We start from the raw sequence: 27979 nt of genomic DNA, 5'->3' as shown, positions 1-27979 counted from the left end.
GGGTACTTCTGCACACAACTGTCTTAAACCAACTGGTTTTTTTAAAGTCAATAAAAATCATGCATCAAATCTACTTGGTGGTTTTCTTCTGATAGCTCTGTCTACTGTGCCTTTGCCTGCACCCAAACCTGGGCATTGGTGGGGTCAGGAGAGGAGGGAAAAGGAATGAGAGGGTTGCTGGGCCATGAAGATGCTCTGCTCTCCCCTCCTCTCCTGGGCCAGGCACCAGCCCCCAGCTGTGGTTACCATCCCCTCACTGGGGCAGGAGAAGGACCTGGCCCTGTGCCAGCCTGGGTGCCCAGCAGCAAAGCCCCAGCACAACCCCTCCAGCCTGAGCCCAGCAGCTGGTGATGCCACTGCTCATCCAGACCCCACATCCGTGTCCCAACCACCCTGGACCCTAAAACAGAGGCTCTGGTCCCATGCAGCCCGTGTCCCTGAGCCCCACCACAGCAGAGGGAATGACTTGAAGGACATAATTTTGAATGTGAATACAGGCAGAGGCAGGGAAGGGACTTCCCCAGGGTGATGTAGGCCCAGAACTCACTCCAGCTCCCAGGGCTGGACCATTCAACAAGCCTAGTGTCCCTGCAGGATCCCACCCACACAACCAGGGGCATTTGGATTCTGACACACAAGGGTCTTGTATAACTAACAGCAAAATTCAGAAGTAGTTAAAATGCCTCTTTATTAATATACAAACCTAGCAACATTTAAGCCAACCAAAATATGAAATGAAATCAAGCATGATATAAATACAGCATACATGACAACATGGCCTCAGTGGAGAGCAGCAAACTCACCCTGACTTGTGCGCTTGGGAACGACTGTCCACGTCCTCTGCCGCGGGGTCTGGCAATCAGAGCAGCTCTGTCCCTCCTGAACCTCTCCAAATCCAAACTCAGCAGAGGTGAGACCACTGTTCCACTTGAAGGAAGAGGACCTGGCATGAGCCTTCTCTGACCCCACACTGCAAAGGGATTCAAGAGCCTCCCTGTGCTGCTGGAGACAACCTGCTGGTACCTGCTTGCCACAGCCCTGCGAGGGCAGAAATGGCCATAGTGGATGGGCAACCATGCTGCTGACATTGCTCCTTGTCTGTCCCACCTTAGCTACATCCATTGCACAGCACTCACAAACATAAGGCACTAGAAGAGTGTTTTCACAGGCTCAAACTTCAGTTGTTCTTCAAATTCCGGCAGCAGCATGCATCAGAAATCTTCCCAGCCCTTTTAAAATCTGGTCTCAGGAGACAAAAGCATGAAGGGGGGGTTGGATGAGTGTCCTGCTGCAAGCCTGACCAGGATATGCAGGAGAACCTGTCAAGAACTTCAGAGATATTAATCTGTCTCTGATTATACTGGAAGAAGTGAGATCTCTCCCACTACGGGAAAAGGAGGGAATTTTAGCATGGAAAAAACCTCAGAGGTGCCATGATGAAAGGCAACAGTACAGTTTTTCCTCCAAAGCACACAAAAAGGATCAGGTCCTAGCTGGGATGGCTGACAACTCCCAAGTATCTGCTCTGCTTGTAGCAGGTGTCAAGGATCTGTGTGGGAAGATTGACTGTTGCCAGTATTAACAAATCAGTAAATATTAATGTGAACACTTTCCTCATTATAACGCACTGCTCCTCTTTGTTGAGATTCCTCATTCCAAGGAGGTGGAACCTCTAACAGAACATCAGCCCAGTGTGCCACACCTGCAAAGCAGCTCTGCCTTATGCTGTAACCCAGAAGCCAGCCTGACATCAGTAATGCAGCCCAGCTTTGAGACAAATGGGAGATGAGAAGTCTCAGAGCCATCTCAGCAAACACGACAGGCGGTAGCAGATCCCCTCCCCTCCCGCTCCTCCTGACTCCTGCCTGCAAATGTCAGCTGGTACAGCAGGGAAGCTTCAGGCAGAGAATTCTGTTTCCTTTAATGCAACAGGACACCCATGGAGTACTCTACACCAGCCCAGGCTTCTTTAGAGAAAGAAGAAAACCCATTACACCACAAGGAAAAAGTAAATAAATCCATTTGGTGGGGGGGGGGGGGACAAACAGGAAGGTGTCAGCCCAGCAGCTGGACAGGCACAAGGGCTCCCAGCTCCATAGAAATTCCAGTCTCATACTGCAATAGCAGCTTCCACCATCCTCCAGTGCTTGCTCACAATTATCATCTCTGGGTGCACAGCACACAGCTTTCCAGGAAGGAAATCAAATGGCAGGCACAGCAAGTGCCCAAACACCTCACCTAAGGCTTTAAGGCATTTATAAATATTCATTCTTTTTTCCTCTCTCAAATGCAAGGACTACTCATGCCAAGGGCTATAAGCATACTGCTACACCATAATACTTAAGGAAAGTTTAAAGTGCAAAGAAAATTTTCAAATGCTTTTCAGTGACAGCTTGAAGTCATCAGATGACACCAAACCCTGCCTTTCTTGAGTTTTGTTCCATGACTGCTTTTTTTTTTTTTTTCAACAGAAATTCAAACAATCAAGTAAGAAAAAGTTCATTTAAAACAGGAAAACATCCCAAAATAGGCAGAAATTATTCTGACCCAGTATTATAATAAACTTGTTTGGGAAGACAAACGTGAAGGTTGTGAACATTTTGCTCACCATTACCAGCAGCCAAAAGCTGTGTGTTAAATAAAAATGACTTCTGTCCTTGCAAGCAACTCCCCATTCCCCTGACACAGGAACTACCTCATTTTTACAGATCTCTTCCCAACATGTCACCATTCTGTTCAAATGTGCTGGAAGGATGAGGTTGGTGATGTCAGTGCTGCACCTTTACAGCTACAAGAATGTGTCAGGGAGACAAAAGTGCTCCAGGCAACCAAGTGCACACAGTCCCCACTTCTCCTGTGTGGAACCATTTCCTTTATCCCAATGAGGGGGACAAATGTGTGCTGGGAAACAAGTGCTAATGCTGTCCCAACTCTGCCTGGAGCCAGGGCTCTCACCTGTCCAGCATCAAGGCTGCAGAGGAAGATGGGAATCGAAGCTGAGCTGGGAATTGAAGCTGATCATCTCTCCAAGGCTGGGCTTAAGGAGCTGAATAATGAGCAAAGGATCAAACCTTCACTGCACCTCTCCTTCCACCTCAGCTCAGGCACTCCATCATCCCTCCACCAATTTTTATTTTGCCATGCCTCACTCTCTGATGGCAAAAGGACTAATGCCCTCAGCCACCTGAGGAGGAGACTAAAGAAGTGTTAAGGACAGTGGGAAAATCCTGGCACAGGGAAAGGGAGGGTTATATGAGGGGATTTATAGCAGCTACAAACCTGCCTGGAGTTCTGATGTTGGTATCAGCACCATACAAAAGTTGAATAAGTTAAATTGATGCAGAGACACAGATCTAGGGCCAACCTGGCTCCAATGACAAAACATCAGGTAGAAGGAAGAGAAGAACCTTGTGCATGAGGAATTCTACAGCAGCAGAGTTTGGAGGTGTTACAGGAAAAGTAACATGATCAATGGCAACTCAAATGCAACAGCAGAAAGGAGGAATCCAAGCTTACACCAAGATGTGGAGATGCAGTGGAAGTTTGACACAACCTCCTTTCTTTGCTACAAAATAAGAAACAGTTCAGCAAGTCCTATCAAATATAGATACTGGAGAAAACAAACAGAAACTAAATCTGGCAAAGACAGATGTGAAAATGACTGTAACACATCCTCCTGAAACAGAAAACATAATTCTAGAAATAGACTATTAATTTTACCCTCAGATTGTTAAATATGAACCATATACTCCTGCTTTTCTAGTACCACTTTAACTCAAGCCTTGCATTACTCACTCAAGGTCTAACAAAACAGAATAACTTAGGAAGGGACACATCAAGGTTAAGACAATATAATATCTCTGTAAAAATCATTTAATGGAAGGAATTGCTATGTCTTCCCTAAGTTCCCCTGATGGCACTTGGGCAAGCCAGCCCTCCCTTGGATGCACATTTAGATGGATTCCCTGGCTACCTTCCCTGCAAAGATGCCTCTATGAAAGGAATCTACAGGGCTGCTCCCATTCTGGACAGCAAGACTCAGAGAACTGGTAACAACCCTGTGACTGATACACATGAGGTGCAGAGAGCAGACCTGCAGCTGCTGCTTCAGCACAGAATGAGGCCATTTGCCCTTCTACTGCCACAGAGAGAGATGCTATTTTTGTGTTTCCCAAACTAAGGTTCATAGTCTTACTGTGCAGAATGAGAACAAACCACCTTTTAAAGGAAAAAGCATTTTAAGACAGTTTTAATGATGAGAATCAGGATGTAGAGTTTTACAGTCCCTGTTATTTACCATCTTAGATGTAAAGACTATGCTACAGCAGCTTCAAATATCTGATTTTTAATTTTCTAATTTGAAGCTATATTAAAGGTAGTAACTCTTCAACAGATTTAGTTGTTCTTTTTTTAGGCACTCTACTTTAATCATCAGATAAAGGGATTAGAGTCTTACATCACTGCTTAATACCTCAAGATGAAAACACAACACTAGAAGGATGTTCCTCCAACTTGGTATCACTATTTTAAAACGTGATCCAATTGTCCTCTTGACGGGTGTTCAAGTTGGTAAAGGCAAACTATTCTTCACATTGTAAGTTTAAAAATAGCTACACCAGAAATTAAATCGACTAAGCCTGAGCAGCAGTTAAAGACCTCTCAGGCTCTGATATAAAACAAGAAGAGAATTCATAGCAGGGAAGGTTGGAGTAGGCGTTAATGAGCTGCAAGACTGACAATTACCAAACCACCCAAGTCTCAAACAGCAAACACAGTGTTACACAAAGTGTTGCTATATCTACCATCATGGTGGAAAACTATTTCCACTCTCTATTTTTGGTATGGAAAAGTCAATAGATCTAGACATAAAATAAACCTTCCAGACATAAAATAAACCTTAGCAGACATAATGACAAAAGTAGCTCATAAAACACAATTTTACTGTCAGAACTGCTGGAGAAGAGATATCCATGTATGAAAAGTTGCCTGAGGAACTAGCAGGCACCATTAAATTAGGGAAAAGGAAAAAATAATCACAGGAAGAATATAATGCAGCTGGAATGAGTGGTTGGTAAAGGACAGCATGCTCCTAGCTTTCCAGTTTGGTCTTAACTAATTCTAACTCTGCAGAGAACTGAACAGCTGAAGCTAAAATCTCTCTTCAGCAGTTTCAACACAAACTTCAGCCCACCTTGGCCCTATACTTCCCTTTCTCCTAATGGAGTATCATGCCTTACTCAGCTATAACAGATGGTCAATAGACCCTAAGCAGAAGGGCTACTCCACATCCTAAATATCACATATAAAACTCTTTCTTTGTTTGAATGCCTATTTCCATGGATAAGGAAGGCGAAGCAGTGTCCCATAAAACCAACAGACAAGGACCAAGGTCCTCCCTGGTACACACGTCCAGCATGGGAACAGTGGGATCATGGTATCTCTCTAAGCAGAAAAGATATGCAACTAATTATAGAGTTTAAACTGCTATTAGATGCTTTATGAACCTTTCATTTAAGTGATTAATTCTAACATCCCAGGCACATTTCAGTTCAGAGAGCAATAATAGGGGAATTTGGCAGAAATGACAAGCAGGCGGAATCTCGCCTACAGCAGCTGCAGAGAGTACTCTGAGCTGCCAGATCTCAAAAAGCTGCCCCAGTGTGGTTACTCCTTTTCAGAAACTGGAGAACTGTGCATCTCAATTCAGAACTAGGTTTGAAATCCTGGAAGATGCCACACATTTCAGTGGAACTCACCCCAGACAAAGGAAGGCATGCTCAGAGAAGTGATATCTACATTCAACCTACTATATACCATATGCTCAAATCCTAAATTCCCTTACAGTTTCCTGAACTGGCAGCCACAGACCCAACTGAAGGCACAGCTTAAAGCAACTAAAGCAGCAGAAAGCAAACTTAAAACAAGAACCAGGGGAGCTTTTGGGCTCATATTTTACACTACTGATGCTCACCATTTAACTGGAAAATAAAGTGTCCAGAAGTGGTTCTAGACCATAGCGAAAGTGTTCACATAGCTAACACGGCAGACAACATTGCAAGGCTGTGTTTGAAGTCCAAAACAGATGCTGAAGAAGAAAGACCATGAGAAGTATGTGGTATCTGAGGCAGGGAAAACATTTAACAGATCTTTTTCAAGTAAATGAAAATGAATCTTGGTTTTTGATTGTGCTCAAAATATGAAGAAGATGATGCAAATGTGCACAAGGCAATTCATCATTGCCCCATTTCTTTACCATTTACCATCAGTGATTGAACTGGCACGTTTTGACACCTGAAGAAGGGGTGAATTTCCAGCTGCACCATCTGGAGTATCTGTATGAGAAGCCAGATGCAAAGAGCAGTGCTGAGGAAAAGCACTTTATAATCCCACTGTCATGCTCCCTTCACTCCCTTATTCAACCCTTTCAGCTGAGGTACTACTGAGAGACAAAGAAGTGCAACAGATTTGAGGAGGAAAACAGAAGACAAATTCTTGAGTCCAGCAGGAGCTGCTGAGACCTTTTCTCACCAGCAACAGAAAACCCAGTGATTCTCACCACAGGTGAGACAAATGCTGTGTCTTTTCCTACAATTTCAAAATAACCACAGGCAGCTAAAACTACAAGATAATATCCCCTCCTGCTGCTCAAGTTCCCCAAACCAACATAAGTTCTCCATGAACCTTGCCAGATGAGTTTGACCAAGTCACATAAACAAAGTGAAAGACAATCCCCAAAGAGACTGTATATTGTGCAGCTTAAACAGAAGCAGCATTTCAACACTGCTATTTAACATTAAACACTAACATCTATCCTTGTTAGAAATCTGTATTCTTGCTAATAAAAAAGAAAAAACAACATTCCTTTATAGAAGTGAAATGCACATTTTGATCTTTGACTATATTTATAGAAGGCCATTTACTTTCAGTGACCCCACACAAAAAAATTCAATCCCACCAACGATGCACTTACCAACACTACTGTCATCTCAATACTCTGATGTTAAATCTACTCCCTGCTAGGGAAAAAACAAAGTGGTGGACAAAGGAGGGCAGTGACAGGCTGGGCAACACCAAAACCTGTCTCTAGGCTGTGCTCACACAATGCTTTGTCTCAGGCCAGTGAGGTAGCTGATCGTTCTATTGCCGTGTGCATCAACACACCAACCCCTCTAACACGTGGTATGTGGAGAGCAGGGTGAGGTCAGCCATCACCTGAACCACAGGCAGCAAAGACCTGCTGTCCCATGCCTTATGCTGGAGAGGAGAGAGGAAGGGTGCAGTCTTCAGGGATTCACCCCAACCCTTCCCATCACTAGAAGGCCAGGGCCTTTGGTGGGGTTCACTCCTACACAGGCATCTCTGCATGTTCAGCACTGTGCTTCATCCACTGGGGCATGGGGGAGCCTGGCAAGGGTTGAAGGAGGGAGACAGACAGGGTTGGGAAAGCTTGAAAATGAAAGTTTTAAAATATACAAAATGTAACACACTGGAAAAAGTTTAAAAGTTGCAAGACAAGAAAGGAAAAGAAAGAAATATACGAGGTGAGGAGAAAGGGCTGGAAGATGGTGGGAGAAGACTCCAGCTTGGGACAAGGGGCAGGTCTAGTCTACACAGCACTACTCCCTCTGGTAGCCACTCAGTTCCACGTCATCCTTGCGGCGCCGCTGCGCGAAGAGGGAGCTGAAGGGGTAGAGCTTGGCCTTGGCCTGGAAGCGCTGCCCGGCAATGTCGATCTCGAACTCGCCCTGGTTGATGAAGTCAGTGGTCACCACCAGCTCCTCTCCCGTCTGCTCGTCGAAGTGGTGCACGAAGCCCAGGCACACGTGGCGCTCCAGGGTGTAGCTGTAGGCACTGCTGGTGGTCTTGCCCACGTAGCGGCCGTTGCGGAAAATGGGCTCCCCCCACCAGGGCCAGAGGTCCATATCCGTGTCATGGTCCTCGAGAATGAACATGGTAAAGCGCTTGTACACCCCGTTCTGCTTCTGTTCCAGCAGCACTTCCTGGCCAAGAAACTCCATTCCCTGTGGGGAAAAGGGAGCATCAGCTGATGTGAGGGACACAAAGTGTGGCAGCTGCTCAGCTGCAGCAGAATAGGTTGCCGACAAGGGCAATTTATGCCCTATCAAAATGGGCTGCCTCCATACACAAGAAGCCCAGCTCAGATAGCTTTTCTGTCATGTTTGTTGCTCCAGATGTTAAAACACACAGAAATGTTTGTGTAGCTGGTCTTTAGAAAAAAAATAATTCTAATTTTCACTCTAGCGAAAACCATGTCTCCATTCCAGTTTTTGCCATTTTTCTTGTTCCAGAAGACTACCCTTCTTTATCATTTGGAAACTGTCACTAATATGAAATTTATGTCCTTAGTCATTATATTCTTTTCTTGCATCAATACAAGCATTTGTTTTGGCTCATGCAAAGATGGAAGAAAGAAAACAAGACGGTGATAGCAACAGCACCTGCTACCACAAAAGCGTGATATAGCTCTACACTGTTCTACAAACTCCCCTCTTTTATTAAAAATAGAGAACACCTGTTATTGGTGCCTAGTCTCATATTTAACATCATTAAATGACACCAGGTGCACAGGCTGGCTTTTGCCTCATCAGATTAGGAAAACAGTTTAGAGAAGCAAGAATTTGAGCATCTGTAAGGTACAGAGCACCTCTGCCACACTGGGCACTGCACACATAAGCAGCATCAGGCAGAGGTCACTGGGAATGCTGCCTAGGTAGGAGGAAAACAGAGCAGTTTTGTATTTCTAGCAGCCTGCTGAAGTACAAGAATACGTTACAGCTACTGCACACAGCTCCATAAAGACACATCCATCTGCTTGGCTGGCAGCCTTTCAGTCCAGTTCTGCTCTCCCACCAAACTCTGTGCAGAAGGTGGTGTACCTTATCCAGCTTGACCTGGAACTCGCGCCCACACTCCATAGGAGTAGTAAAAGCATCCAGATCCTGGCCCCAGAAGGCAAAGAACTTCTCAATGCGCAGGCTGCGGAGCGCGTAGTAACCGGCGTTCCGGATGCCGTACTTCTGCCCCATGTTCATCACCTCATTGTACACGTGCAGGGCGTACTGCAAGGGAAGGGTGAAACACACACTGGCACCAGGAGAGAGCAGCAGCATCTGGCACCACCGGGAATGCCACTGTCCCCTGCCACTGAAGCACGAGAGCTCTGCTCCACTGCAATGCAATATTAAGCGGAAAAACTCCCCCTGGTGCCTGCAGGCAGCTTTCCTGTGGTGCAAATCAGACATTTCATCACCTGGAGTCAACTTGGAAAATGCTTCCGATTTATGCATGCAAGCAATTGCTTTAATTAGCTCAGGCTGCAGTGCACTCTTACCTCTATGGGGATATAAAGCACGAAGCCAGGTTCTCCTGTGTGAGTGATACTCATGACACGGATGCCATTAGCATAGCCCACGCTCATCTCCTGCAGAATCAGAGGGGGTGAAATCATCCAAACTGGAACACAGCACACAGATCCAGAAGGAGCACAATGCATAACACATGCACACTGCCCAGACCTCTCTCTCCTTTGCCACCTGCACATACTTGCAACAAATTTAAATTTCCAATTCAAATAGTGATGTCACATTATCCAAACTTGTTAGTCATTTCTTGACACTTGGCAACAAGCCCTGGAACTAGGTCAGGACACAGGTTGTATTCTAGATACAAGACAGAGGTTGAATAGCAACTATCTGCTCAGCCTTTAAACAGGCTGATAGGAGACAGTGATGTCAGAGTCCCCAATCCCAGCTGCCCCTCTGACAGCTTCATAATTGATTATATGAAACATGTCAAGATATCAAATGGTGACAAGTCTACAGTGAGAGGAATACTGAAAACAAATGCATATTCACCTATATATTTAGAAAACACAATCCAAAGACAAGTGAGCCTAGAGAGTTCTTTACCAACCTAGCTCAGTAACTGCAGTAAACCTTCCTGTATATCTTAATTCTCCTCCAATTATCCAAAACATTTTTCCTGTCCTTCCATCCATGCTTTGAAAAACCTAGCAGAGTGAGAACAAAAGAAGTCACTCACCTTGCAAAAAAGAGAGGGGAAGTGTTCTGCAGTCATTGGGGCATAGGACAACTCTGACAATACATCCACAGCACGGGGGCCAATCAGATTGAGAGCTAAAGAGGGGAACAAAACAGCATTAGGATGAAACTGGAGAAGTCTTGCCCAGTGTCTAACATGCTGCTCCAATTCTGAAGTCTTATTGAACCAACAGGTGTGTTTACATTTAAGAACAGAGGAGAAAGTCATTAAACTTTCTGCTGACAGTCCACAGTAAAAGAATGCTGTCTTCTAGCTCATGGTTTGCCAGAAAAGAGTCTCTGAACTGCTGTTTTTCATCTAAATGTTCGGAAAGGAGACTAAATCGCAACTACAGGCACTTTAAACAATTAACTGGCATGCAGCAGGAGACACCATTTGTGATTTTGAGCTGTCTGAGGAGGTCTGCTTTTAGTGATTTCTTACCTGTGTACTTCCAGGTCACATCCTCTAGGACCAGGTTGCTGTCATCAGGCAGGTGGTTCTTCAGCCAGGCCCAGCAATGAACTTGTTGGTCAGTAGGGGAAATCATGAAGAAGCTGGAACAGACAAATCAAACCCAAGAAACAATGAAAGTACAACCACAAAGTGAATCAGCTCATTCTTCATTCATCAACTACTCGAGCCATTCAGCAGTTTCCAAGCTAACAGAAGATCAAAACAAGCTGGTTTGTGAAAACCACAGCTCAAGTCTCTGGATCAATGCCATTACATCTGTCATGAAAAGAAATCCCCCACTTCAAGCATTATCAGTGGTCTGGCGACAAGAAGTGACTACATGTGGAACACAGGGAATTCTGCAGGAAGTTGACAGACTATCTCAAAGGTCACAACTGATTTGAAAAAAGGACTTGCAGCTTTTCACCACCAGTGATTCTATTTACTCTGACAGTCAGAGTAGAGATGGTTCACACAGCAATTTCTTGTTTTAGCAGAAGTCTTTTCACACACAATGGTGGTTATTATTAACAGTTTCCAAAAACAGAACACCACTTGATATGGGAAAATGAGCTGCTTGTGGGTGCGTCTGATACAAACTGTGTGTTAAAGTACATCAACATCTGTAGAAATCAGTAGGCAAGGACAGAATCTACTGGTATCACAGAGAGGACAATACTTTCAAGCAATACATGAATGCAGACAGAAGTGGAAGAGAAAGAAAAGCTGTTTCTTATTGAAAGAGAAGAAACAAAATGCTTTCACACCAATACAGTGAAAACACACATAGAAAACCATCCAGAAAAATAAATCCAACACTCAGCTGGGACATGGCTATGAAGTTCTTAAAAGCAAGAAAGCTTTCATTGGATGCCAAAGAGAGCCCAAACTGGTGAGTCTAAGGGTAAAATCCTGTGATCATGTCAGCTTGCATGAGAGAGCACAAAAAAGATAAAAGACTGCAGAACTGAGACTTAGAGTACATATACTGCAATGAAAACTGAAATAATCAAAAAGCAGTATTTTCAATGCACAATCCTAGTAAGGACTTTGGTCAGGAGTTAGTATGCACTTTAAATGGTTACCTAACTTAAACTCCAGTGACTGCTAAAAACAATTTGTATCTCAATTAAGAAATTAAACTTCTAAAGGCCTAACATTTTGAGGAAACCTATTTTCATCTGTAATCCTGGAAAAAGGCTTATTTTCCCCAATGTTTTTAAGTTCAGAAGCTCCCTTTCACTTGAGTTACTGAATTAGGAATACTAGTGGAGAAGTGAGACTTTTTAGTTCAGGGTGGTGATGAAACTTTATGGTCTCCATGAAGAAGCCCTTAAAGGCTCAAACACCTGAAGGGTGATGGCTAAAGATGCTGTCTGCACACCCACCTGCGCTTGCTGAGCCGGGCTATGCTGCAGTCATTCTCATACCCTCCTTTCTCATTAAGCATTCCTGTATGCACAACATGCCCAACTGGCACATCCAGGTCATTTGAGAAGAGATACTGCAGATTCTCCAGGGCCTGGTCTCCGGTGGACTACATGAATCAAAAGGAAGAGAAAGTCAGACAAGCTGCCTGAGCAAAACAAATCCACTGGGGCAGCTTAAGATCGCATCAACATCCTGGCCTAAATTATTTCAATTTGTGATGATGGTGACACTGACGTCTCGAGCGTAACAGGACACAACAGTGCCACAGTGCCGGAGGTCAAATTCTATGTATAGACTAAGCTGATATTTCTATAAACTGGGCCCTTGACAGACAAAACCCAAACTGTGCTAAATACTGTGGTACCACCTGAATTTAGCCATACAGTGTGACTTCCTCTACCTATCCTCAATAGGACACAGAGTTTTTTGCAAAAGCAGGCAGTAATAAACTAAAGGTCACCTCTACCAGGTGGTCCCTTCCTAGGTACTTACACTTATTTCAAACTTGGTAAAAGATGACATGTCAATAACACAAACTGCTTCCTTACAGCACTTGACTTCAGCACCCACAATATCAAACCAGTCCGGTTTGTAAAAGGTTTTGCTGTGATCCAAATCCAGCAGATCTAACACAAAGAAAAATCAAAGGAAAAATTATTCAACTGGATGAATTAAGACCTTACAGAGACCAACTGGGAAGCACTAGGCAGAGGAAAATATGATCTCACCGCTCCCAGGTGGGACAAAATACTTGACTCTCTCAAATCCATGCTTCTCCATCCACCTGGCTCCCTGTGCGTCCAGGCGGTCGTACAGCGGCGACGTGCGCAGCTGCCGGCCAGTCTGGAAGTCCCAGCGGGGAACCTTCAGATCATACATGAGGGCTGCAATGGTCATAAAGATCCTTTATTAGGCAAAGTGATTATCTTTATCCAAACTTTTCTTCCAGATTATCAGTACTTATTAATATCTGAACCATTAATAAACTCCCTCAAAACAGCTCCAACCTTCCTTTTCCTGGTTTTGAAAATCCACAAATCCGTTTTGATCCATTTATAGCTCTTCAAAATCAGAGTAACAATATTTGCACAGAACACTTATATTTATAGATACTTATGGTCTCATGACAGTTCTGCAAGAATAACAAAAACTCTATTTTTCATGAAGTCATGCTGACTAGCATTAATTATGCAGGATTCTTCCCTGGCAGTGCATTATATCAGATATTTTGACAATGCTAATGCTGGGGTAGAGAGTGCATAGTTACAAGGACCATGTCATTTGCCTTCTTAAATAATGGCAATTCAGCCTTTTGCAATCATTGAAGCTTTTCCAAATGGCTTCTCTGTCTGTTCAGCTATTATAGAATATTTTTATTTAGAAAACAAGTTACCCTAAAACATTAGGCATCCTCCTCAGTTATCAGTGGAGAGTAATAACTTAATAATTATAAAGTAGTATTCAAGCATTCTTAAGATTCTACCTAGGTCAAAAACTGCTTAAAACTGAAGATAAGCCAACTAACTCTTACTGAACACTTCCATAATTTCTGTCTCATAGCTAACAATTTAATGAATTTATTGACAATATCTCAAATTGGTACTCCTGAAAGAGAAGGTATTGGGAAGACTAGATTAGCATGGGAATGTAACACTTCAAAAAGGGAATGCACTGTTCACTCTGTAAAAACTACAGGGATACTGTGGCTATCAGAACTGAGGTTTGCATTGTAAAGTGACTGCAGAATAATGCCCAGATATAAAGTGATTTTTTTCTGGGAAGAAGGTCAAAGCAGCATAAGGTTTTGATTCCCCAGATATAGCAGGGCTAAGAGGTTTACTCAGCTTCTCTGCTTTCACCCGAGCATATGTTTTTAGTTTAGACTTGGTATTCAAGTAATTGTTCCTGTTATGCAACTTGTGGAGCACTTCATGCTTCTATTTCGAACTTGAAAAGAAGTCATCCACAATATTCAGACAATATGACAGATATTCAAACAACAGGAGGAAACAAAGCATGGCTTCAGACAAGAAAAATGGCATCTCTAATCTATTCTGCAAGGTATTTATCACAAACTTTGACAGGAGAAAGCACTATGTCTACGAAGACTTCTGAATTATACAAGAAAACTGGGTCACCCAGCCATAAGTTGGAAGTGAAGGTATTGCCACACAGTAATGATGTGCAAAGAATAACAATCTTTGAGACAGTGTAACATTCCCAGTTAAGACCTTGGCATTGCTTTTTTAGGCTGAAATCCTACAGAGATACATACAAATTTCCCTATATCAGAGGCAAAGCACAGAAATAGCAGAGAGCAAGGTACCAACAGCATTTTTTTAGAAAAGTTAATAAGAATGCTTGTACAAAAAAACCCCTCATCATTTCCTCTCTCCTGGGAAGAGGCTGCATTGCCACGAAGGAGGTCAGGAAGAAGGAAAATGTTTCTCAGAGTGCTAGCAGAGGAGAGACAGTGTAGCAAAGGGCAAAAACTTGGACAGCCTGGCCAGAGCTAAACACAGAGACCTCACTTACGCATGACTTCCATCACACGGTGGCGGAGGAAAGTGCGACTGCTCTGAAGGGTTCCAAAACGTTTCAGATCCAAGGGCCAGACATTTTCTGACGGATACCCATTTACTATCCACTCTGCCAGGTACCTGATGGAAGAAATAAAGACAGACTGAGATATCAGCCAATGTCTTAAGGGAAAAGTGTAGCTCTGAAGTCAGAAGGAAAGCAGCTTGGACTTGAGAATTTCTTACAATAGAGAGAGAGAAGACATGTAACATGGTATTCTAAATACTAGCAGAATCTGGAGAGTTTCCCTTTGTAAAACGCACCCACCAGATTCCTAAATTACTAATTGCCCATTAGGATGAAGCATGAAGCATACAGGGCAGCAAGAAGTTCAGGACATGTGCTAAATTAAGCCAGAGCCCTGACAGGTAACCTGGCTGACACCGTGTCAAGTGCTTGGGTTCTGATACAAAAAAAGGTGCAAATTCATTTCAGATGGAGTTTAGTGTTTCTGCTTTCTTACTTCTCATTGCCTGGTGTAGGCTCAGCCACAAATTACCACTGACAGCATTCATTTAGCACAAGGGGCCAGCCAAGTTATGTTTAGCTACACTTCTAGCAGTGAAGGAGGAAGGCATTCTCCAGAGCTAATGGACACAGGCAACTCAGAATTTAGCAGAGCAAAAGGTTCTGTTCACAGCCAGCAGACAACAAAACAAAGGGGTTTGGAACTGATCATGAAAAGTTACATTAGCAAGCTAAACTGTTTATTTTGGGGCTGTAGCAACAAATGAACAAACAGTGCTTTTAACTCCAGAAATGACTTTGATTCTTAAGAGAACCTCACTGAAAAGATTCTCTGTATTTCATGTGACAACAAAGAAATAATTATGAGTTGTTTCTCTGATGAGTTAAACTATTAGACAATAGACAAACTAGTGAAGACAAATGTAGATACTAACACCAGCATGAAAAACAAGCAGTTTTTGAGGAAGGCTGTGTGGCAGAAGGAATGCTCAGTCACCAAAATTAAATGGCAGTCAGAGGGAGAAATGATCATTCAGCAACTTTGCTGCTGAGATCACATTTAAATGCCTGTCTAAGAATCTGCATTTACACAGGAACTGGATTTTCCTGAGAAATTATTACACCCCTAGCTTACTGTAGGGGACAGTCTGAAACTACTGTCAGCACTGGCATCACATACATGGTGTTTCATCAGCAACAGATTCACACTGCTTTCAGAGGAATTAACTGCTGTATCAATTTGATTGATCTAAAGACTTCAATCAAATGATAAAGGGGATCATGAAGCATAGGAGATGAGGGAATATATGCTTTGCTAAGCTTTTAGCTTTACCATCTCTTAGTGGTAGTTTAAAAAAAAACATACCAGTTATAGAATCATAGAATCACAGAATAACCTGAGTTGGAATGGATGCACACGTATCACTGAGTCCAACTCCTGGCCCTGGACAGGATAACCCCAAGAATTACACCAGGTGCCTGAGACCATTGTCCAAATGCTTCTTCAACTCTGGCAGGCTTGATGCGGTGACCACTTGCCTGTTTCAGTATCCAATCACCCTCTGGGTGAAGAACCTTTTCCTAATATCCAACCTAAACCTCCTCTGACATAGCTTTAATGAAGCTTACTTGATCCCCAGCTGCTCAGTGAGATGTGATGCCAGAGGAGAGATGTGCAGGACAGGAGGAAAATCCAACCCAGGTTTTAAAGACACACTGGAGAACATGATCAGAAAACAGCAACTGCTCCTCTCCTCCACTCAGGTCAGAAATGAAAGAGGAGCCTTTATCAGAGGAGATGACAAATACCAACCAGAACATTCTACACAGGAGGATCATCTGTGCAGTGTCTTGGCTAAAGCCTTACTTACACACACAACAGAGATAGACCACTTACTTGCCTGCTCCCCCACCATAGGAGATGCCAGCTGAGTTCATGCCAGCCAGAACGAAGTAGCCTCGTGCAGTGGGCGACTCTCCCATGATGCATCTCATGTCTGGGGTGAAGGACTCTGGGCAATTCACCAACTGCATGATCTGCAGAGCCTCCAAACCTGGCATCCTGCGCAGGAGGGCACTCAGAAGTGGCCCTAGGAACCAAGAAAAAGAGAAAAATAGTCTGCTTCAGGTGGAAACTGCTTCCATGTTTTGATAGTCACAGGAGAAATGGCTTATTTGCTGGAATTACACTACACAAAATAGATCACACAGCCTACAATAAAAGCAGTCATATTGATCCAGACCAAGAGCCCAGTATTATTTTCAACAGTGCAAGAGCACTGTTCAGTTTTGTTTGGGAAACAGGAGCAGACATCAAATAGATACAGAGTGAGGAGTACAAACAGGCAAATGTATAGGAGCCTTGTCACATGCACTCTGCAAACCTCCACCTATCATCAGCTCAGAGGATTTCCTAAAAATTTAGTATATTTTTCTGTATTTAGAAACCCATAAATTGGTCTCTCTTTTAAGTATTAGACCAGTCTTTCCCAGCCTCATGAAAAAATCCAACAGACACAGACAAGGAGTCCCATGTGTTAAAGTCTGTTGTATGAGGAGTCACTGCCTTTTATTTTAAAGCTCACACTCAATTTCTTTTTATGCCTCCTACCATTAGAAGAGATAGTGGTCAGGAATCCCTCTTCCAGCCTGTCTGTCCCACTCCAGATTCTATAGACCTCTCTTTAATTCCCTTCTGCCATCTCCTTTCCCCAGCCCACTCAGTCACTCCATTCCTGGAAACTATTCCAAGCTTTGATAAGTCTCTTGCTGCTCTTCCACCAGACCTTCTCCAGCCCTATGATACTCTCTGGAAACAGGGAGCCTAGAACAGGAACTAGCATCTGGCAAAACAAGGATTTAGTGTTGCATAATGAACAGTGTTTTCTGCTCCTTTCCCAGTAATTCCTAACTTGTCTTTTGCTTTAACCACTGCTGCACTGATGTCTTCACAGAACTAACAGAACTAATACAACCCCTCAAGGTGTGTTCAAAGCCCATCATGTCACATGGTGAAAACAAGACCATCCCCACACACACCCATGCATTTGTGTCACTTCACATTTATCCTCATTGGATTTCCTCATTGCTTCACTGCCCAGTCACGCTGGAAAAGTCCTTCAGCAACTCTTCACAGTCTGACATTTGAGAGCATTAATAAATGGGTAAGGTATCTACTTGGCTTTTGTTGCCCAAAAGTTACCTCTGCTTAGTACTCCTGATAAAAGCCCTCAAGATTCAGCCCTAAGAACACTCCTGAGCTTTATGCACAAGCAGTAAAATAATCAGATTTCACATCACCTAAAAAGCTACAAACAGAACTGACCCGTTCTCTCTCTTCCCTCTCTCAAGCATTAGGATTCCAGAATGAGAGCCTGGTGCTACAGGCTATTTTTCTGTGTTACAAGCTATTTTTCTACTGATAAAAAGAGAGATCAGTGCTAGATTTGTTCTCGTATCTGGACCCATTTAAGCAACTCCATGGACTATTTTAAAATCAAAAGGTGTTCCAATGACAAAGATCAAAGTAGTAATACAAGAGCTCAAACCCCAGGAACTGTGGCCCTAGAAAAGGATCAAATACTGCCTGAGTTAGCTCTGACTCTGCTCAACTCTTCAGCACATTTGAACGGATAAAAGGGCAAAGCTGGAACATAGCATGCAGCTGCTTCAGAAGCTTGGGCAATCTGGGGGCGCCAGCAAGCAGTGCCTTTTCATTTTATCCAAATGAAAACCAAAAATGAAGTGGGTGCAGAGTTTGAGCAACTCATTACTGAAGCTAATATCTTCAAGCAAGTCTTTAGGGATCTAAAGGGCATCTAGGGATCTAAAAACCTTTAGCATATGCCAGCACAAAACAGCACCCCATCCTGGCTTCACCCCCTGGAGTTAAAACTTTTACAGTATCAGTATGGTGTCTCTCAGAAATCAAAGTAAAATTATTCAATTTAACTTGAAGCACAGCTGGAAGAACATATTATGACCGCAGAAAGAAATCAGTGAAATTCCATCCATGCCTAGGGTCACAGAGGCATGTGTATTCACAACGGATGCAGAGAGCTCGGATAGAAGGGAAAGCTGGATTCCTGAGTACAAGGCAAATTTGAAGATGAGAGGGCACATACCAACTTACCAGGTATCAAAGAGACAGGAGTGGCTGGGGAAGAAAGGGACTCACAGATCATGCTATGCTCTTTCCTAGAGAAAGAGCCCTCCATGTAAAAATACATGCAGAATATAAACTCAGAATCAAATAAAATGAGGAAGACAGAAGAGTTGGAATATAATGAACCACTGTCAATGGTGGGATAAAGTCTGGGAAGCCACAATACCAACTTCTGTCCACAAAGCAACTGCTACTGATAGAAATGCACTTGTCAGTCCCTGATGGAGAGCTGCAGAAATAAAACACCACAGCTGTGTGGCAGGTCAACAGTGTTGATCTACTGTGTCACAAGAGGAGCAGCATGTGGCACTGACAGTCAACAAGTGAAATGGCAGAGCAGTGCTGGGAAGCTGATGTAGTACCTTGCTGCTCTACAGGAAGGTAATACATGCTGAAGATTAGAAGGTGTTTTTAAACATTACACATATATCAAAGAATCACAGAATCCTGGAATGGTTTAGGTTGGAAGAGACTTTAAAGCTTATCTCATTCTAACCCTGGCATGGTGGGGACACCTTCCACTAGACCAGGGTGCTCCAAGTCCCATCCAACCTTAAACCTGAGCACTTAAACACTGAGCAACTTGTGCCAGTGCCTCATCACTCTCACAGGGAAAAATTTCTTAATAATATCTAATTCTGCCCTCTGTCATTTGGAAGCCATTCCCCCTTGTTCTAGCACTCCCTGTCAAAAGACCCTCTCCAGCTTTCCTGTAGGCTCCCTTCAGATACTGCAGCCCTTGGTAAATGGTTTTTCAGCAAATTACTGACAAATGAAGAGATGAGTGAACTTGAGAGCACATTCATCTTTCCCACAGATCAATGACAGCTGGCACTGCCAGGAACTCTGCCTTCTGCTGAAGCACATGTTTCACTGCTGTGGGAACCTTTCTTCCCTAACATACCAAAATGATCCCAGTCTTCCTGAAGGTTCTGGATCTCCAGCTGGTTCCGTCCCTCCGTGAAGAGAGGTTTGGGGTTTTTCTCAAAGCCTCCTGAGAGAATGCCACCCTGCCAGTTGCGAATGTAGATCCTGCCATCGGGGTCCACAACAGCTGCAGAGGGAAGGGAAGAGGTGAGAAGGGAATTGAGAGAAGGGATATCTGTCTCAGGCTGTTGTCCCAAACACCAATGATGGAGGGCTAGTGACACGCCAGGCCAAGCCATCAATCTCCCAACATGAGAAGGGACAGTCTCAGCTCCCCAGCCCCATGCTGTCACACCATTCTGGTTCTCATGGGACACCCCTGTGAGCCAGTTTAGATAAACCATTAGCTCCCACCACAGCCATGCAGGATTGTTAACTTCTGGACAGCACAGTAAACTGAATTAAACCTGAGGAGCCCCAGCAGGACAGTGTTCCCAGGAGTGAGAGGACACAAGAGGGATTGAGAATCCTTGTGGCACTGAGAAGCTATTATACTTGGCAGCTATTATACTGCCTTAGTTCCCCTGAAATTGCACCCCAGCCCTTCCACCAAGACATGTCCGGCCCTGCCCTTCTTTCTCTTCCTATTCTAAGAACAGCTAATTTGTATCAGATCCAGCTTACTGCAGGCCACCAGCACAAAGAAGGTGGGCAGCACTGGGGTGAGGACAAGCACCAATCAGGACTGGATTGCTCCTTCCACTGGTAGTGTGCCAACTTGAAGTATTTATGTTACTCCACCTGACATGCTCCACAGCAATTTTTGCCATGTTCAGAAAAGCTGAGAATACATATATGTGAATATATACATACATACATGTATCTATATATATCTACACACAGAGGTTTTAATTCATCAAATAAAAGTGAAGCACTTGGACTCCATCCAGAGATCTCAATTCCCTGGACAGTGTATACATTACTCACTAGAAGCCAAAAATCTTGCCAACAACTGAGAGTAAATAAGTAAAGCTTTCTACTTCTCAACCACAGTTTTCAAACACAAAGGCTTTTTTAAAAAGATCAAAAAGCTAGAACGTGGGGGAGGAGCAATTACCTCAAGTGTTTGGTTGCCCCTACAGCTCATAGACATGTAAATGCCATTGTAAAGCCTTAGCTTCAGTTGGAGGAAAGGAATAGATGGGCCATTTGGGGCCAGCAGCCTGCAAGGAAAACATAGTGCCAAGGCTAGCACACTCTCCAGCCCAGAAATGCAACAATCCAAGACTCAGGCACAACTACTACTCGAGCTAGAGTCAAGGTCATTCTCCTGCTAAGCTGATGAACTCTCAAAGTCATTTTCTGCAGGAAAAGCTTCCCCAAGAGTAAAGAAAGATATTCTTTCTACCACTGAAAAAGGATATTCAAAGCAATTCAGAGAGAAGGACCTCACAATCCCAAAAGTGCTGAGGACCGATAGCCCGAGGTTGGCCTTTTTGTCACAAAATACAGGTCACCTTGGAAAAGCAGGTATAATTCACCAAGAAAAGTGAGAAGAGCTGAAGAATCCTTACTTGGTAAGCTGCTCGACAGAGGCTCCTGCAAAGGATGTGTCAGGAGGTAGAAGTGTTCGCAGGCATGGACTGGGATATGCACTGGTTCCTCCCCAGAGTGGCCCAACTCATAGGCCCACTGAAATCAAAAAAGTGCAGGTCAGGATGGAAAAGGAAAAAAACAAAACAGCTTCAGGAAAACAGCAGGACAGAAGCACCTCTCTGATTTTGCTTTCATAAAAGACCAAGATTTGGTTCAGACCCCGTGACATTAAAAGACACGATTTTTTCCTCTTTTATTAGAATTTGAACTGTTTTGGATAAAGACTAGAAAAGTGGGGCCCCAATTCAAAACTAAGAAGTACCAGTTTACAAAACAAAAGCAATATAAGATCTGTAGACCAAGTCAGTACTAGGTTCAGCATCTAGAAGCAGAACAGTCAGCATTTAGGTGCCTGAACTAAGACCCTTTATTAACAAGGGGGACAGCTGCTAGCTGAGAAACTGCAATTATCAGGTGCATTTTCTAGCAGAGAAGATATCACACAAAGGAGTAAAAACAAACAAATTTTTCATGAGGGAAGTGAGAAAGAAGGGTCTGTCTCCCTAACAGCCAAAGCAAAATTCTTCCTGTCAGAAGGGTGAACCTCCCAGCAGAGAGACCATGGACAGAGCTGTACCAACAAGCTGCAGGTACTGCTCAGCAGGTTAACACCCAGCCTCTGGTGCACTGCAAATAGTAAGCACTGCTTTTCCTCCTTATCCTGCTGGGATAAGCTGATGAGCAACAAGATTTGATCTACTCTAGCAAACCAAGCCAAAGCACAAGCCATTAAAAATCCCAAAAGGAAAACAAACAAACAAACAAAAAGAACCAGAGGGAAGTGCACGCATTCTTAAGCAACAGAAACAAGAAAGAAAAGATTTAAATAATTCAACCTGGCCAGCACAGTTGACGAAGAACTCGCATTGAATCCTTCCTCTGTCAGTCTCGACTCCGGTCACTCGGCCCCTCTGGATTGTGACATGACTGACACTCGTCCGCTCGTGGATCTGGACACCTGCAGTGCATCACAAAGTCAGCATGCCATGAACTTTCTTTCTAATGTGTCAGACTGCTAGCTTTAAACCCTTACACTCAACCAAAATGCTTGTCTTCTCTTGGAGACAAAATTGCTATTCTTGACACAGTAATTCTTAAGCAAAACCCTATTATTTGTAAAACATCAGATGTACAATTTGTACAGGCTGAGACTGTGAAGAGCTACAGTTTATCTTCCCATGTGACAATCTGGGTGATAAACAGATCCCCAGTATCAACAACAGAAAAAAAAAAAGTTCCAGCTATGAACTTCTTTCTATTACAATTCCTTTATGCAATAAATTTTTAGTTTCAGATGGCATGACTGGTTCTTTTATGGGAAATAAGTAATTTTGTGGGGAAAAAAATCAATAAGCAGTATGCGATCAACCTGGGCTAAAAGAAACTGAGAGGTATCTTCCTAAGCAGCTTCTTCTGATCTGATGGACTTTCATCCTTAATGATCTTTATTTCCTGTTACCTTATTTAACCTTTCCCCCGACTTTTAAACCACACACTAGTCAAACAGCATTTATTAATACACTTCCAAACCTATTTCCAAAGCACATGTGCTCAATTAAATACTCTACAAGGCTCAGCCACTCTTTTTCATTTGTAGGTAATTAACTGTTTTGATGTGTAATTATGAGTCAATTCTAGGAAGGAAAGAGTGCATGCTTTTTCAGAGAAATATGTAACCACTAAGGACAACAAACAGGTGTAAGTATGTAACCACTGTGGACATCAAAGAGGTGCTTGAACTATCCCAGGAAACCTGTAAACATTCAGCACATAAAATCAGCCTGCTTTTTCAGAAATAAACAGGTTTAAAGAATCCAAGCTTCACAGAAATAAGAGAATTTTGGTCTTCAGGGCTCAGTTAGAATATCAAAAGAGATGCAAACATAGCTATCATGCAGGAGAGCACTCTGTAGATAAAAAAAGCTCCTACCATTCCGTGAGGCAGCAGTTGCCAGAGCCAGACTCACGTTGGCAGACGACACGAGTGCATCTTCTGGCACATACATGGCCCCCACAAGGTCATGGATGTTGATCAGTGGATGGAGCTGTGCCACTTTCTTTGGGCTGATAATTTCACATGGTATTCCCATTACACTGCCACAGAACACAAGAAACACGATGTCATTTGCCCTGCAGGAGAGCTGGTGCACACAGAAGCTGAGTTGGATTTCCTGCTCATACGTACTTCAGCGATGAAGCAATGCGCTTCAGAGAGATCAGTCGGTCCTGAGTCTGAGCCAGGGAAATAGAGCCTGTCTTCATGTACCCTATGACAATGACCAAAGTCAAGTCAGATTTGGACAGGATCTTCAATTCCTTTCCATCTCAGACTCACTGCTTTAATATAATTGCAGACTTGTTGCTTCCACTACTCAGGAGCCTGGAAATCTCACATCCTCAAACAACTTTAGACACTTACGAGCTAGTAATTAAAAAGTGCATGAGAAAACTTTTTTAAAAAGCAGTGTAATTTTTAATTGTGTTCTCTTTCTACTTCATATACTCCATATTCTTTTATACTGTTTATAAAAAAACCCCTGAATTTCACACATGGTAGCTATTAAAAGAGAGAGAAGTTGAAAGTGATCTAATGACTACTCAGAAGAATAAAACTTCATCAACTAAAAGCAGACATAATATCACTCCAACACCTGCACTAAATTAGTATTCATCTTAATTGCAGGCATAGTTATGAACCTCTGTTGAGGTATTCATTTGTCTGACATACATGACAAGTTCTTATCAGAAGAAAACTTCTAGTGATCAAGTTCTTCCTATCAGGTACATGCCCAGACATTTTGGAGGGAGAATCTAAACATAATCTTTTTTGTTATTTTCAGGGCTAGACTGCAGTAAGAGACACAGCTTTGCCTATTAACAGTGCTCCTGTTAACCACATTTTCTTTTTGAGAAGTGAATCAGTGCACAGAACAAGCCAACTTGCTGCAGTCACTGCAATATATTTTCCATGTCCTTGTGAAAATTCCTTGTCTGCTCAAGTTACAGACAACGTGCAAACTGTCACAATTTGCAGGTAGTCTGCCTTCAGTTTGCCCATCTGATATTCTTCTCCCCATTCTGATTACACTGGTGACATCACTTTGCATCTGATTAGGTCCATATGTATTATCTTTGAACAGGACTTTCAAGCCTTAAGACACTGTAAAACCACGGACAGTGTTGTTTTATTGCTTATTCACACACATTTCAGTGTCAGTACTTCAGTTTCCCAAAGATTACTCCATTCTGACACTTTCAGTACCTGTCTGCACTCCTGTCTCCTGTTCCAGCTGCTGGTAGAGCTTGTTTGAATAGTGTGCCATCTTCAGCTCTATGGACATGGGCCTGGCTGTGCTCACAATGCCAGCACAGAATCGAGTGGTGCCAGCAGCCAACCTGCAGGAGAAGGTGCAGAGAAGGGCCATGATCGTACAGCTGCCAGGTACACACTCCACACCAGGCTGCTCCAGCAGCTCCACTGGCAGCACAAACCACACAGCAACTTCTCCCCCAAACACATCAGAACTACACTAAGCTGGACGATGCAGGGCTGACACAACCTCTAGAATTATATTCCTTTCACTCACTTTTGAAAACACATTGCATTCCAAGACAATTTCTCTTTAACAAGTCCTAAAAACTGACATTTTTCAAAAAAAGCACTTTTTGTAAAACAAAAAAAAAATCTTACACTTCAGTTGAGCTGCCTGATTCTTTCCTTCTCCAAAGTAGGATTTCCATCAAATAAAAATTAACTTGGTTTTGAGTCCTGCATCTTTGAAGATTACAGTATGAGCAAGTCCCTCTCACTCCATAACAACTGCCATAGACAGACACATGTTTCTTGTCCCTTAACCACTGAGCAATTTGGTGAAGAGCTGCTCTAGAGACAGAAACCTACACAACTCCATGCAGCACGGACAGGGGAAGACAAGGCAATTAGATTTAAGCATTTCCTCTGCAGCCTGCTTCCAAAACAATTACAGGTTACCTTTGCTGCTGCTGAAGCCATCCTGCATTTCTGCATTTGACACAACTGCTTTCAGCCTAGCACATCTATATTCTCTTAGTAATTCAACCTAAGATTCAGTTGGGTAAGGAATTTTTGCTACACCTCTACTCAGTGACAACCCAAAGAGCTGAAGCACAGTCTGGCCATGCTGTGCTCCTCATAAGAGATTTCTGCTACTGCAATATTCCTCCTTCTCCTTGAGCATGCACAGACTGAGCCTACACAGCATCTTAATTCACTGCAGATCTTTAATGGGCTGTTCAAACCCTGCTCCAAGTAGCAAAAAAGACATTCCCCTGCAAACACAGCCCAGCACCCCATCAGAATGACCCCATTCACAAGGTCTCAGATAAGAATACCCAAATCCTTTTCTTTGCAGCTAGAAAGAACCTGCTGCTTCCCAGCCACAGAGACTCCAGGAACCACAGGTAATTATTCCTGAAGGCAGTATCAGGTGGGAAGCTCTAAAGTAGATGATAAATATACGGTCCAGCACTTACTTAGGGCATTAGAAGCTGCTACCATAAACACCTCTTCAAACCCTAAAGTCTCAGTGGTGTCTCGTGACCAGGATCCTCAAACTGCTTCATTAAAACACCAAGAATGACCCTCAGAAACGGACATCTAAAACAACAGGGGAAATGCTGGGATGCACAGCTTTCAACAGGAACTCTGAGCTCTGCTACAGAGAGCTGACCAAACTCGCTGAGGGCACTTCTGCTCAGCCAAACCAAAACAGCCTTGGCTATTTTACAGAGAGCCACTAAATCCTCCAACAAAGTGGATAATCTGAGCATTTAACCAGCTTACAAGGCTATGATTTAGTGATGCCTGCTTATAACCTCTTGCAATCTCTGGAGCTTTGCTGGCTATGTAATGCTTTAGACACACACAGCATCCTGCTCTGAGAGGTCAGCAGGGGCTGAGAAGTAACGTGGATTTTTAGTTCTTTTAAAATGGTCCATCATCTTTGTCAGCTGCATTGTTTTACATGGTCACCTGTGATAACAGCAGAGCAGCTAGATATCTCCCAAAAGAACTGTGATGCATGGAAAACCCACACCAGAGCAGAGTTCTCCTGCAGCACATGCAGGATGCTCACTGGAGCCCATTACTGATCACACCCCATTGTGTCACCCCCATGCTGCTCAGGGCACTGTGGGGAGTGCAGGATTGAAGTAGAGGGGAAAAAAAGGTGGTGTTTTAATGCCTGCTTTTTGTTTCTCACTACCTGAATCTATTGTAACTGTCATTAAATAAAGCCATTATTTTAGATTAATTCTCCCTAGGAAAAGTTTTGCCCATGGCAGTACAATATCCATATCTTTAACCTGATCCACAAGTTCTCTTGGTTTAATTTCTCTCTGTCATGCAAAGGGAAATGGCATTGCTGCAGGGGAGTTTGCCATGAGCCATGGCCACCCCACCACAATCCCACAAGGGATACTCTTCACCTTGCACAGCAGCCCTGTGCTTGGGAAGGGGCAGTATGTGTTGTTATTATTGTTCTGCATAACCTTATTTCCCCCAGGGAAAAGGTGAAGTGATAGAAACACATTACAGCAGATATTGTTCTGCATAGAAATTTTGCTTTGTTGGGTTTTTAACCAGAAATCCTTACCTGCCCTGCTCAAGTAAGACTATATCCTTAAAGCCCATCTTGGAAAGGTGATAGGCCACAGAGGTGCCCATGATTCCACCACCACAGATGACAACCTGTGCCTGTGCTGGCAGGGAAAGCGGGTGAGGCTCTGCTGTGGTGGAGGCGCTGCGCTGGGAGCCGGTCATCCTCCTCCATTTCGGGTGAGCCGCCCGCCACTGGATATCGGACAGCAATCGGAGAAACATCCCGGCTGCTCTCTCTCCCTTCTGCTAAAGCACCACCTAGATGTGCTCAGATGTTACCTCAGCACCACTCCTTCTAGGAAGGAAAAGATGAGACTCACATTACCACTTATGACACACAGGGCTGGCAGCAGCACACATCACGTGGTGTGCCGGGTATAAGTGGACATGAGAAAGCTGATGAGCAAACAAACAGGAGGGCACTTACTCCTGAAACAACAACCTTGCCGTTAAGATTTAAACTTAGACCACGAAATAGGAACAGAGCATTACCCCTTTGGTTTTGACACAGTGCAACTTGACAATGAGCAAAAAAGCAAACGAAAGGTGGAAAAGCTCTCACATCAGTGACACGGAAGGCTGAAACGGCCATCAGGCACAGATCATGCTCTGGAATGCTTCGGAAAGCCAGAAGTCATTAGGGCACAAATAAGCTTGATTATTAACGCTGCCAGGCCTTTACCTGAAGAAGGAAACGAAGTCTGTGGTCAGAGTAACTGGCACAGGGCACTGGAGAGGCCCCTCCGGGAACAGCTTTACCACAAGCTTTACCCCAGGGCCTTGCTGCGGCAGCTCCCCCAGCAGCAGCAGCACCGGAGGTTCCCCCGCCCGCAGACTCCGCTCCGTGCCGGCAGCCTGAGGGACGGGGGTGTCAGGGAGCCCCGGGCCTGGGGGTCCCCGCTTCGGCCTGCTCGCCCCCGCCCCCGCGCTGCGGGGCGGCCGGGAGGCAGTGAGGGCGCGGAGCGGTGCCGGTGCCGGGCGCGCCGGGGTCGCGGAGCGGGGCCGGGCTCGGCGGGGCCGCGCCGGCTCACCTGGGCCAGGGGGAGGCCGGCCTGACCTTCCGCGCTTTACGGCCGCGGCCGCCGCGCGACAGCCGCCCCTGCGCGTGCGTCACCCGCCCCGATCGGCCCCGGGGGCGTGGCCAAGCGAGGCCCCTC

At 44.1% G+C, this 27979-nt stretch overlaps 1 protein-coding gene across 2 annotated transcripts; it reads right to left on the bottom strand.

Annotated features, from left to right (window-relative positions):
- Nucleotides 1-671: 671 nt before the first annotated feature.
- Nucleotides 672-27714, bottom strand: PDPR (pyruvate dehydrogenase phosphatase regulatory subunit). 2 transcript variants are annotated; one of them, XM_063167881.1, is made up of 18 exons: nucleotides 27505-27714; nucleotides 26818-27117; nucleotides 24447-24580; nucleotides 23370-23451; nucleotides 23115-23278; nucleotides 22021-22142; nucleotides 21103-21220; nucleotides 19566-19715; nucleotides 16394-16586; nucleotides 14485-14609; nucleotides 12678-12833; nucleotides 12442-12575; nucleotides 11907-12055; nucleotides 10507-10619; nucleotides 10063-10157; nucleotides 9353-9442; nucleotides 8898-9080; nucleotides 672-8021 (listed from the first exon to the last, which is right to left on the bottom strand). In XM_063167881.1, exons 2-18 carry the CDS (start codon nucleotides 27042-27044, stop codon nucleotides 7617-7619), a joined length of 2640 nt encoding a protein of 879 aa, XP_063023951.1. In that variant the 5' UTR covers nucleotides 27045-27117; nucleotides 27505-27714; the 3' UTR covers nucleotides 672-7616. The 2 variants fall into 2 exon arrangements, with proteins under 2 accessions (XP_063023951.1, XP_063023952.1); XM_063167882.1 differs by having other exon boundaries at nucleotides 26818-27114.
- Between the last annotated feature and the right edge of the window lie 265 nt (nucleotides 27715-27979).

This window comes from Melospiza melodia, chromosome 13 (genome assembly GCF_035770615.1).
Source record: "Melospiza melodia melodia isolate bMelMel2 chromosome 13, bMelMel2.pri, whole genome shotgun sequence".
NCBI classification, from domain to species: domain Eukaryota; kingdom Metazoa; phylum Chordata; class Aves; order Passeriformes; family Passerellidae; genus Melospiza; species Melospiza melodia.
Note: the sequence above shows the minus strand (reverse complement) of the source record. Positions and strands in the feature narration are given on the sequence as shown.